The sequence below is a fragment of the Carcharhinus amblyrhynchos genome, chromosome 20 (genome assembly GCF_965287045.1).
Source record: "Carcharhinus amblyrhynchos chromosome 20, sCarAmb.v2.hapA, whole genome shotgun sequence".
Classification (NCBI taxonomy): domain Eukaryota; kingdom Metazoa; phylum Chordata; class Chondrichthyes; order Carcharhiniformes; family Carcharhinidae; genus Carcharhinus; species Carcharhinus amblyrhynchos.
In genome coordinates this window covers 42,016,963-42,030,727 of record NC_137343.1, presented here as the reverse complement: position 1 = coordinate 42,030,727, position 13,765 = coordinate 42,016,963, and the positions used below count along the sequence as shown (strand labels likewise).

General features: G+C 42.6%; 1 protein-coding gene across 1 annotated transcript in view; it reads right to left on the bottom strand.

The window, feature by feature from the left end:
• Positions 1–12,146, bottom strand: part of bicdl1 (BICD family like cargo adaptor 1) — a 75,666-nt gene extending 63,520 nt beyond the window's left edge. The window contains exon 1 of the mRNA XM_080208470.1: positions 11,796–12,146. Coding sequence (XP_080064596.1) covers positions 11,796–12,146 — 351 coding nt within the window. The remainder of the gene's footprint in view (positions 1–11,795) is intronic.
• Between the last annotated feature and the right edge of the window lie 1,619 nt (positions 12,147–13,765).

Sequence of the window (13,765 nt, the reverse complement as noted above, 5' to 3'; positions counted from 1 at the left end):
AGAGAACAAATGAATCACATGGCAAAGTGTAGCAGAATGTGAAGATAAAATATACCAAAGGGCACCTTGCAACATGACACCTACTCATTGCAGGGAATCTATGTCAACATCTCAATATCTCACCTGTCTCTTCTGGTTTCACATCAAGTTCATTTCTGACAGAAATTTAAAAATGTCTGGTTTGCAAACAAGAAACATTTCATTTGGCCAAATCCTTCCATTTTTAAAAAATGGATCTTTTTTAAAAAAATTATTTATGGGATTTGGGCATTAATGGCTGAACCAGCATTTATTGTTCATCCCCAGTTATCCTCGAGAAGGTGGTGGTGAGCTGCCTTCTTGAACCACTGCAGTCCATGTGGTATAGGTACAACAACAGTGCTGTTAGAGAAGAAGTTCCAGAATTTTGACCCAGCACAACAATATATTTCCAAATCAGGGTGGTGAGTGACTTAGAGGGGAACTTACAGATGATGGTGGTGTTTCAGGTATCCACTGCCCCTGTCCTTCTAGATTAAAATTTAAAGTTCATTCATTAATGTCACAAGTAGGCTTAATTAACACTGCAATGAAGTTACGATGAAAATCCTCTGATAGCGGTCGTGGGTTGGAAGGTGCTGCCTTTGGAAGAAGCCTTGATGAGTTTGTGCAGTGAGCTTTGGCGATGGTACATGGCTGCCACTGCTCATTGATGGTAGAGTAAATGTTTGTGGAAGAGATGCCAATCGAGCGGGCACTATAGCAACCAGATAGGGAATGAGGGAAGATGGTTTAAGTCATGACTTTACATACCAGTTCTGTTTATAATACAGAATGGTATAAAACTGTGAATGCCCTTTCTCAGCAATCCCCCAAGCCTCCACCCCAAGCAGGCCACAGCCCTTAATGCACAGCTGGAGTGTGATGTGGCGAGAACTGCAACTGGAAGCTATTTGCTACTGTATTCATTAACCAGTTATTGCAAGTAAGACAGCATAGCAGACATTTTATAAGGTTTCCAATGACTGGATGAATTCACTGTGGAATTACAATTCTTCTACCTTACACACTTCTCTCTTTTATGACATTAAAAGTGACAGAGCCTTACTTAAAATTAGTTAAAATGGAAAAATAAATCTATTAGCAAAAGACACTTCTGAACAGATCACAAAAAACTAAACCTATTTTATACTCAATATACAAATGTTTTAAGTTTAAGTTTATTTATTATTATCACAAGTAGGCTTACATTAACATTGCAATGAAGTTACTGTGAAAATCCCCTAGTTGCCATACTCTGGCACCTGTTCGGGTACACTGAGGGAGAATTTAACATGGCCAATGCGTCTAACCAGCACGTCTTTCGGAATGTGGGAGAAAACTGGAGCACCCGGAGGAAACTCACGGAGACATGGCGGGGGGGGGGGATTGTGCAAACTATGCACAAATAGTGATTCAAGCCAGGAATTGAACCCAGGTCCCTGGCACTGTGAGACAGCAATGCTAACCACTGTGCCACCCATGCAGAACAAGCAAGAAGATTTTGATTTAAGAATTACTCTCTACCACCATATAAATTTCCTGTTCATTGGGAGTTACACAATGTGGCAGCAAATTAAGTCCTTTCACATTCAACAGCAACACTTTTACTTGCACAGCTCCAAGTAGTTGTGTAGCTCATTCACTGAGGTCAGGATTTATAAAGTTGCTTTACAGTAGTTTTATTCTCTTTGTCATGGCCAAAAATGATGCTTTCCCCACAGCTCTCTGTCACATCTCCCATCCAAATCTACACTCCATGTCAGGATATTGGTTCCAATTGTCAGCCATATTAGATGGCTGCAATACAAACAGCAAACAGAGCAACACAAAAAAAAAATCACTCAGTTCAAGTAATTAAAGATTTTGTTTCAACAACTTGTAAACCAAATTGGGTTTCTATTGTAATTTGTGCTGCAACAGATATCAGGATTCATAGAAATGGTCTGAGTGATCTATTTCACCTTTAACTCTGATCCCTTCTGCTGTAGAAGGAGTGTGTTTGTCCAGACAGGGTTATTTATTGGTAACTTAATCTAGCTAACTTCATTTAGTTATCAGTTAACCATACAAAGTGATGAATAACAGAGCTGAATTTTTAAATTAGGAAGGACAGAGGACACAAGGAATTGGAATGGGAGGAAAACACTGAAAAATCTGGATTGCTGAAAGATTAAACAGTCAAGTTTAAAAAAAAAACAGCAAACAGCAAAAATTAGGAATTTAATACAAATTCAAGTTGATCATTTTTCAAACTTAAAAATCCTAATGAAGAGCTGGATCCATTAATGCTCAAAATGAACAATGCCAATTTGGGATCACAAGATTATGCTTTGCAAGTCTTAAGTCCAAAGATGGGCAGGTTAGGTTGATTGGCAATGCCAAACTGCCCCTTAGTGACCCAAGATATGTAGGTTAGGGGGTTAAATATGTGGGGTTATGGGGAAAGGGCCTGGGTAGTATACTCTGTTGGAGAATCGCGCAGACTTGATGAGCCAAATGGCCTCCTTCTGCACTGTAGAGATTCTATGATAAAGGTAACAGAATGAAGGCATGATCAAGAGCTCCACTGCCTTGAGATTCTGGAAAGAGTACATGAGTCAGACTTGTTAATTTGAATACCATCAGTATGTAGGGAAGAGGTAGAACGTGTAAAACCATGTATAGAGCTTAGGAGGAACGAGAGAGAAGCTCAAATGAATAATGATCATACAGGATTATGAATAATAGAAATTAGAAACATATCTGTGTCTAAACAAATATCTCGTCTAGTTTACCATTTGATTATAGATTAGGCTGATCATTATCAGCATCAATACAACATCATTCCCTGTAACCATCTGTATCATTGTCAGTGCCTTGGTAATTTATTCACTGCTTATTGGCGTAGGAGGGTGGATGGTTTAGTAAGGGCCCAAGAAAAGGATTGAATAATCAAAAGAAAATTCTTCAATTTCACAAAAATTATACAATACTCAAGAGTGTGAATCCCACTGGGTTCTGCCACTATGTGTATGTATGAACACTAACTACCTCCAAAATACATGACCCCAGCCAGTACACAGAAATTTGAACCATAACTATCCTCAGTGTAATCTGCCATACAATGGGATTATCTACACAATTCAATTTACAAGGTCTCTTGGAGTTAATATGGGACAGAACAACACTTAGCAGCCCTGACCAAAGAGATATTTTTTCTAATCTTTGAAACAGTTTCATGATGAGGGTATTCTTAGAATAATTTGTTTTGCTGAAAACATAATCATCTGAGAGAGGTGTGACTGAACCTTGCAACTTCTTGTTTCCATGGCAGCTGCTGTTTTCTCTCATGATAAATGAGCAGGGCTGGAGACCACAGATTCAGCAAAGAAGAGGGGCAGTAAAACCAAAAGGAAGTTGCATGTTGCCCCTCTTCATTGATATTCTCCAGTAAAACTCTTGCTGGACATGGGAACGTGAACCCAAACTATCCTCATGGTGCAAGGGTCCTGGCAACATTGTCAACAGATAGGAATTTAAACTATTGCCCCATCATCAGGAACATCCTACTTTCCATGTTGCTACCATCAAATGAATCAGCTGAATCGTTCCTAAAATCCTTTCAGAATTGTGTAAAAGTACATTTTTAGAAGTTGCAAAAAGGATATATTTCTGAATTATTCACAGATAATCAAATATACTAATATTTATTTGCCCATAAAAAAATTGTCCAATAAGATATGTAGCAATGCGTGTAATTTTCATTACTTTGTTGCATCCTGTTTGACAAGACTCAATTTAGCATCCATATCGAGGCCAATCACCTGATATTTTCTATTGCTTGAAATGTGCTCCTAAGTTTAAACGTGATTGAATGCGTCCCTTTTTATCTTGTGCATGTATGATATTGTTACATCTGAAGAAAGGCGACACGTCCCAACATTTTTATATATGGAAAGATACAGTAGACACAACTTTCATTTGTGATGTTATCTACATTGGATTGATACATATGATGCATTTCCAGCACACTTTGGCCTCTTGTAAGGTCAAACCAAATAAACAAACTCAAGTTAAATCAGGACGAAGTATAAGGGTCAGCTCCCCAAAAGGAGGGGGAACAGGCCAAACAAAATCAAAGTACAAATTTAATTTGAAAACATCAAATTAAAATGTGATTATTAGGGTCGATACACTTTGGAAGTTTCAGGATTTTAAGCAATGCAATGTAACTTTCCACAGTGCTACCCCTGAGGTCTCACAATGAGAGGGTGCCAAGACCCTTATGGGACAGCCTTTGGACATGCAAAACTAACTAGTAAAATACTAAGATTCTGAGTTACTAAAAACTTTATGACAGGGTTGTGGCACATTGAGAACATTACATAAAGAGTTGTACGAGTTCTTCACACAGTCGCTACACTTCAACAGCTCAGTGTTGCATTTTCATTTCTGAGTCAGCGGGTAAGGATTCAACTTCCACTCTGCAAAATTAAAGAATTAATATAGGCCTTCAGCGGGGTACAAAAGTAAAAATGTTGGAGGTGCTTAAGCTAAATTACACTTTAGATTGAAGTTCCACTTTCCCTCCCAGCCAGGGATGAAGAGGCCCACGACATGAGTACATGAAAGAGCTTCCAAGGCACTGGTCAATATCTTCTTCAATCTACATCATGAAAAAAGATGATCTGGTCACCTAACTCGTTGCCGTGTGTGCAATCTTGATGTGCAGAAACTGGCTGCCACCTTTGCCAGCATTACAGCCATATGATACTTCCAAGTTTATGGGAAGCTGCTACAAATTCTTACTTTTCTATAACAGCAAGTGAGTTTAGAGCATATCACAATAAGATGCCTTATCTAATACTGACCCAATAGTTTTGTCACCATGTCAGTTATAAATTCTGTATTGCACATGCTTTGTTTCATGTGGTGCAGTGGATGTTTTTCCCCTTCATCTAGTGATTCTATAAAGGCCATAAAGGGCAGCACAGTGGTTAGCACTGCTGCCTCACAGCGCCATGGACCTGGGTTTGATTCCTGGCTTGGTTCACTGTCTGTGGAGTTTGCACATTCTCTCAGTGTCTGCATGGGTTTCCTCCATGTGCTCCAGTTTCCTGCCACAGTCCAAAGATGTGCGGGTTACGTGGATTGGCTATGCTAAATTGCTTCTTGGTGTCGGGGGATTAGCTAGGGTAAACGCATGGGGTTATGGGAATAGGGCCTGGGTGATTGGTGCTTACTCAACAGGCTGAATGGTCTCCTTCTGTGCTGTAGAATTCTTCAATTCTATATAGAGTACCTTTGTCTGAAATCCCTAAAGTCCTCTAAAAGTTCTGCATTAAAAATAATTTATTTAACTTCTATCATATCATTTTCCCTAAAGCTGTAGTCTAAAGGTAGTTGAGAGCATCACTTGCAAGTTTAAATTGTGACTCTCTGGCAAAGGCTTCCATTTCTTGCAACATTCACTATATTGCTGTTGCCTTTATGCAAATACCGTTGCTCATCCCAACCCAATGCAACCCACCATCCTTTCTGAGGAGCAGGGGTTTGAAGATGTGTAAATGAAGATTCAAGGATATCACACAAAACATTGAAGGTACTACCTACACCACAGGAATTGCAGCTGTCCAAGAAGCAGTTCAACACCACCTCCTCCTCAATGAGAATTAGGGATGGGCAATAAATGTTGGCCAAACCACACCCTCTAAATTAATCCAAAAATACTAACTGGCAATATGGGCTGAATAACCAATTCAAATATTTATAAAATGTCCAAGTATATTGAATAAAATATCTGCAGAGGACATAGAGTCGTAACAGTGTACTGTTTACATTTCACACTGAACAAAACCGAACAGACTGTTCTCCAGCACTTGGACTAAGAGAAATGGACTAAAAAGAAACTGAATTTAAGATTCATATTTCATTTATCTGGACTGAAATAAGCCAATTATACCGTTCATGTGGCATACGTTTGGTTGAGAAATGGGAAAGACTGTAGGAAGAACGTTAATTTCTAATGTCAAGCTGGGAAAGGAAGGAACATAGTGATTTACTTTGCCACTATTTTGCTTCCTCAGACTACGAAGGCTGCCCTGCTTGCAGGATTGGGGACCAGGCCTCAGAAAACCATATCCCAGCTTTAGGCTCGGAGAGCCAATTGCATCTGTAGTTTTCTAATTCTGTTACGATACATGTTTGTTCTTTGACAAGGAGATCATTGAATTGGAAAAATTCACTTTTTGACTAAACGTTCAAACCTGGAGACTGAGGAGCAAATAGGGGCTGTGAGCAGCATGGAAATACATTGAGGCCAATTTTCCTTCTTTCCCGTGGCCTGAACACAAGTCAAGTACAAAGCACATGCAGTGTGCCAGATGGTTCTTGAACCTGTCTGCGTTTGCAAGCTCAAATCATTATCATGGCCCTGGCATTCTTCAGGAATACCTCCAGTTAAGGAATGAGACCTAACTGTCAGAGGAAAATGTACCCCAGACTGCTTTACCTAGTTGTCTATTCTTTTAAATATTTTGTAAGTTTCACTAAAATCACCTCTTATTCTTCAAAACTTCAAAGAATACAGGCCCAGTTTGTCCAATCTCTTTTCATAGGACAGTCCAGTTGTCCCCAGAACAAGTCTGGTGAACCTTTGTTGCATTCCCTCTATGGCAATAATGTCCTTGGTGAAGGAGCTAGTTCTCAGATCCTCCACCCTTTAGGTTATGCACAATTCAGACAATATTTGTTCCTCTACCAAGCAGAGATTCAGGAAAATGAGACTGCAAATAAGGTGAAAGTAGCATTAGTATTTGAATGCTCTGTCCACTCTTGGCGTTAATATCTCTTGCAACCCAATGCAGAGACCTATATAGATACATGTAAAATTGAAAGGGGTATCAATCCAGCATAACTGTCTCCATCTCTTTTCCTCTGCTTTGAGACTGTGGAGAAAGTTCCAAGGACACCTCGCAAACAGAAATTAGTCCTGTAGCATCCAATGCTGAAGTGCAGGCGAGTAACAATAAGTCTCTGGTCCATCCTTCGGATGCTTTGATAAAGAAGGTACATGGTTGAGGGCTGATAAATCTTTAAATTATATGACTAACAATAAAATGTGGACACAGGTTTGTGTGTAAAGCATGCTTACATGTTCAGTAAAATTGATATTAGTGATTTAATGGAGCAGGCGTTTTGTTCTCCTGTTACATAGGCTTCATCTGCAGTTCTCGCTCCTCCCATCATTTTCATACTACTCATCATTGACACCACCCAGAAATGTAGCATTAACTTCCACGAATGCACTGAAGGCATGATCGGTCTTCCTTACTCTTTCTTTATCGATCCTGAGGCAGTTGTAAGGCTTTTCATTCCCAGGCCAACATTAAGAAGTAGACAAGTCAACACTTCTTCCACCATTGTGTTGAGTTACAAACCAATGCCACCAACTTCCGCTCTCAACAGCACCTACACACTCTAGCCTTGACTACTTCAACATTCCTGGGTGACATGATTGAGAGGTACAAGATTATGAGAGGTATAGATAAAGTAGACAGGAAGAAAAGTTTTTCCTTGGTGGAGGGATTAATGACAAGGGGCATGGATTTAAGATCAGGGGAAGGAAGTTTAGCGATGATGTAGAGAAAAACTCTCTTACCCAGAGGGTGGTGGAACTCACTGCCTGAAAGGATGGTGGAGGCAGAGACCCTCATAACATTGTAGAAGTATTTAGCTGTGCACATGTAATGCCAAGGTATACAAGGCTATGGACCAAGTGCTAAAAAATGGGATTAGAATAGTCAAGTGGTTTGACTTTGACCGGTGCAGACTCGATGGGCTGAGGGGCATTTTTTTGTGCTGTAGACCTCTAATGACACCTTCAAATAATTCCAGAAGCACAGAATCTTGGTGTTATTCAATTCCAATGTTCTCCAATCTTTCTTTGTCAGAATGTCAACCTCTAGCTCCTATAAACATTGGCCCATGTAGGAGGCTATGACCATTATCTGTACCTGTGCAGTGTTCCAGATTACTGACCCTTCCGAGCTTGCGATCTCTGCTAGCTCCCTATGCCTCACTGAATAAATTTAAAGAGACTCCTTCTCACCTGCAGTTCTCTTGTATCCTTTCCTAACCTTATCTCTATATGTACATTCCCAGCTTTTGCTCTTCCTATTCCAGTACCACCTTCATTCTATATTAGCACCTGCTCTTTAAGTCACCAGCCCAATGTCCTCTGGAACATATTCTCTGAATCTATCTACATTTACACCTCTCTCCATGCTTTCCAAAGCTTCCCAAGAATCTGCCTTTGTTACTCCAACCTATTATTTTGTTCTTCTGCCTTTTGCCAACTTTGCTTTTGATTCTAAGAGACGTCATGCCACAAGAAGTGCTATAGAAAGGCAAGTTGCTATCTTTCATCACAAAGAGAAACATACTCTGTATTTTCCCTCGCATATGCAGGCCTCTATTTTGCACTGAATTGGGGAAGGAGGCTTGCTTAAAAACAAACACCCAAGTAGCATTGTGACAGCTGAACACTGACTAAAAGGAGAAGAGAGGTGGGGGAAGGAGGGGAGGGGAGGGAGATGTTATACTGACCTATTTTCATGAAATTCAACATTCGCAAGTTACTGCTACTCAAAACCAAGAAAATGCTAGTCCAAACAAGGAACCCTTTATTGCATATCAGCACCCTAGTGTATCAGCAGCAGCCCTGTATGTTCTGCAGCAGGAAGAGATAAGTTTCACTGTTGAGGCTCGTTCATTTGATATAAATTGAAGCAATGTACCAGGATCTGACACAAATTTTACATGGCATTTCTCTGGAACTGCCGTCACAGCCTCAGGAACTGATTCGGAAGACAAAGTGTCCCTCCTGCAAAAGTTGGCAAGCAGTAAAGTGCCCTAAAGTTACAGATTAGCATTATGATATCAGTATCCAACTACGTCTCAAGCATTTTAGTAAGGTCCAGCAGAAAAAAGGTCACCAGTCAGCAATGAATGCGCTCCTCTAAACAACATGGAGTTTAAGATCAATTTCATGCCTAAAAAGGTACAAGAGACCCAATCCAGCTCACTGGGTTAAATTTGTGTCTAACAAATTGTAACCTAATAGTTTCTATTAAAGTCAAGCACCACAATATACACTGCACATCACTCTCAATGACATTCACGGAAAATAATTAGCAAAAAAATTTGTGACGCTACACCTCTTACAGATTCGAAGATTTTCAATTGACACCTTTCTTTTGACATTCTCCAATCAGGATCCATATCATGAGATTCCGGGATAATCTGATGACATGAAATCGTCAGTGCACTATTGGAACTGTAACAGGTAGGATGGACAGCGATGGCAGAGAATGAAATTGGATAGCAATAAATGACCTGATCATTAGGCAAGGACCGGGCAAACGTTATGAATTTGGAAACAGTGGTATGAGATTCCATAAAGTGGGTAAATTTAGGATGAAATGGAATTGCTGAGGTGGGATAATGCTTCTAGGGGAGGAATAACAACTGGGAATCTGTTTATCAAGATTAACTAAATTGGTCTACGATACAATATAATACGATGTAGGGGGGAGAAAAAAGGGGGAGGGGAACGTTTGGATGGGGGGGGGGGTGAACGTTTGGATGGGGGGTGTTTAAACATAGAAAATAGGTGCAGGAGTAGGCCAATTAGACCTTCAAGCCTGCACTACCATTCAGTATGATCATGGATTTTTGGTATCTCACTCCCGCTTTTACTTCATACCTCTTGATCCCTTTAGCCACCAGTGCCATGGCCAGTTCCCTCTTGAACATATGTAACAAACTGGCCCCAACAACTTTCTGTGGTAGAGAATTCCACAGGTTCACAACTCTCTCAGTGAAGAAGTTCTTCCTCATCTCAGTCCTGAACGGCTTACCCCTTATTCTTAGACTGTGACCCTAGTTCTGCTTTTCCCCAACACTGGGAACATTCTTCCTGGATCTAACTTGTCCAGTCCCATCAGGAGTTTATATGTTTCTCTGAGATCCCCTCTCATTCTTCTGAATTCCAGTGAGTACAAGCCTAGTTGATCCGGTCTCTCTTCATATGTCAGTCCTGCCATTCCAGGAATCAGTCTCGCTGGACTCCCTCAACAGCAAGAATGTCCTTCCTCGGGCTGGGAGACCAAAACTGCACACAAACTCAAGGTGTAGCCTCACAAACACCCTACACAACTACAGCAAGACATCCTTATTTCTATACCAAATTCTCTTCCTATGAAGCCTAGCATGCCATTAGCTTTCTTCACCACGCACCTGCTGTACCTGTACGTCCAACTTTCAGCTACTGTTCCCCCATGGCAGCCAGGTCACTCTGCAGTTCTCCTTTTCCTGAACTGCCACCATTCAGATAATAATCTTCCTTCCTGTTTTTGCCACCAAAGTGGATGACCTCACATTGATCCACATTATACTGCATTTGCCAAGTACTTGTCCATTCAGCCAGCCTGTCCAAGTCACCCAGCAGCCTCTTAGCATCCTCCTCACAGCACACACTGCCACCCAGATAGTATTATCTGCAAATTTGGAGATATTGCATTCAAATGACCCAATTATTCCCACTCTCTGCTTCCTGCCTGCCACACAACACTACGTTAAAGTCCAACAGGTTTATTTGGCAGCAAATGCCACTAGCTTTCAGAATGCTGTTCCTTCATCAGGTGACCTCACCCGATGAAGGAGCAGCACTCTGAAAGCTGGAGGCATTTGCTACGAAATCAACCTATTGGACTTTAATCTGGTGTTGTGAGACTTCATACTGTGTTTACCCCAGTCCAACACCGCATTTCCACAGCCTGTCTGCCAACCAGTTCTCTATCCACATTAATACATTATCCCCAATATGATGAGCTTTAATTTTGCTTGCTAATCTCTTGTGTGGGATCTTGTCAAGAGCCTTTTGAAAGTCCAGATACACAACATCCACTGGTTCACCCTCATCCACTCTACTGGTCGCATCCTCAAAAAATTCCAGATTTGTCAAGTACGATTTCCTTTTAGTTAATTCATCCTGTCATCACTTTCCAAATACTCAGTTATTGTTTCCTTAATAACTGATTCCAGCATTTTCTCTCTCTCGGTCCTTTTTTAAAAAATGGGGTTACATTAGTTACCCTCCAATCCACTGGAACTCTTCCAGTGTCTACAGAATGCTGGAAAATGATCAGCAATGTGTTCACTATTTCTTGGGCACGTTCCTTGAGTCCTCTGGGAAGAAGAGCATCAGGTCCTGGGGACTTGAGTTTTAATCCCAACAATTTCCCCAATACAATTTTCTGACAAATAAGGATTTCATTCAGTTACGCCTTCATGCTAGGCCCTCTGTCCCTGAGTATTTCTAGAAGGTTATTTGTGTCCTCCTTAGTGAAGGCAGATCCAAAGTATTTCTTCAGCTTTGTTGACCATTATGAAATCAAGATGAAATGCGAGTGTTGGGGATGGAAGTTCGGATGTGGGGGGTGTTGGGATGGGGATGGGGATGCGGGAAGAGGGGTGTTGGGGTATTGGGATGGGAATGTGGAAGGGGGTTGGACAGGGAAGGCAGCATTGGAGTTGGGGGTTTTGGGATGGGCATGGTTTTAGAATATACATGTTGGGATGGGGGATATTGGGATGGGGGAATGTTGGGAGGGGGAATGTTGGGAGGGGGAATGGGATGAAATGGGGAAGTTAGAGGTGAGTTTTGGGATGGGCTTTTGAGCGGCGTTGAACTACCAGAAGCGATTCCCATGGGGAAATGGTGAGCGGTTTACCTCCAGCTTGTCGGTGAGCTCTCTCTGCATCTTCTCGAACTGGTGGCTCAGCTCCTGGTTCCGCTCCAGCAATGCTTTCCCCAGCTTGGCCGCCAGGATCAGGTCACTATCCTTCTGCCGGAGCTGGGACAGCAGCTCCTCGATGGCGGGCTGAGCGGCCGCCTCCTCGCCCGCAGCTTCTGGCCGCTCGGCCATGGGGAAATGTTCGTCGTAGAGGAGACTGGGGCCGGAGCCGAGCCCGGGGGCAGGAGGGGGGCCCGGGCGGCTGGCGTGGGGATGGAGCTCGGCTTCCTCTCCGGGCTGCTGGGGCTCCTCGCCCTGCGGGAACTCGTGCAGCCAGAGAGCGGCCATGGGCTCGGCTTCTTCCCGGGGCTGGGGAGGACGGGGAGGGGGAGGCAGGAACAGGGGGAAGGGAGGCGGCCTCGGCTCTTAACGCGATCGGCTCCGATCCCGGCTCAGCGCCCGGACTGCAGCGAGTCCCATCGACCTGCCTGGGGATCGGGCTGGCCCGGCCCGGCTCTCGGTGTCCGCCTCTCGGGCTTGCGGCGGGCTCCGGCTGCTGCCCCGGGACACAGGTGCTCTTGTCCGGCTCTGCTGCTCGCTTTCCTGCCGCTGCTGCTGCCCCGCTCCGCCGGGGATGGCGAGCCCATACTTCACAGGGATACAGCTAGAGACATGATGCTGCGGATTGCGAGCAGAGACTCAGAGTGCTACCCAAGCTGTCCACACCCCTCTGACGGAATCTGACACCTGCACAGTACACAGCGCTCATTGGCACAGAGCAAGTGTCCCCATCCTTAGCAGACAGACAGGGAGGGACTGGTATAGGTAAATAGAGGGCAGGAGCCAGCAAGAGTAAAAAAAAATGCAGAGAGAAATAGGGAGCGTGAGATAAAACACAGGGAATGAGAGATGAAGTACAGGCTGGGAATATACAGACGATGGGATAATTACAGAGAGAAAGAAATAAGAGACAAGGAGCTTGAGATAAATATAAGTGTTGTGGATGGAGAGACAGACCAAAAATACAGGGGAGATGCAATCTCATGTAGTTAGGAAGAGATAGATGCAGAATAAGTCGGAGAGAATTAAAGGGGATGAAACAGTGATAAAGAAAGAGAGAAATATTAGCGGAGGAAGTGATACTGTATGAATACAGGGATAGGGAATGCAGGCTGGGATAGAGTGAGAGTATAATCATAGCTTGATAAAGAGGAAAAAGACACTGGATCAAATAAGAGAGAGGAGGGAGTAAATAAGAAAAATGAGATGTGGAAAATACAGACAGAAACAGCTAAATTTAGGAAAGATAAGACCAATTCAAATACAGAGTCAGAGAGAGAGAAATAAGGGAGATTTGATCTGGGTGAAAGATAATTAGAGAGCAAAAGCGAAGTGAGAAATAGACACAGGCAAAGAGCAAAGACATATAGCTACTAGGAGAAATGGTGAGAGTGATAGAAATTTACAGAGTTAGAGGAATAAAAGATATAGACATGATAAATAAAGTTTATTTATTAGTGTCACAAGTAAGGTTTACATTAACACTGCAACCAAGTTACTGTGAAATTCCCCTAGTTGCCACACTCCAGCGCCTGTTCGGGTCAATGCACCTAACCAGCACGTTTTTCAGACTGGGAAGAAATTGGAGCACCTGGAGAAAACCCACACGGACATGGGGAGAACCTGCAAACTCCACACAGACAGTGATCCGAGTGGGAATCAAACCCAGGTGCCTTGTGCTGTGAGGCAGCAGTGCTAACCACTGTGCCACCGTGCTGCCCACAGAGAAATATGAAGTATAAATCTAGTGAACCTTTGTCGCACCACTTCAGCCAAGTATATACTTTCCTTCGCTACAGAAACCCAAAATGTAGACAGTACTGAAAGGTCTCACCAAAGTCCTCAATGACTGTAACAAAACTTCCTTAGCCTTGTACTCAAATTATCTTGAAAGAAAGGTCAATGAG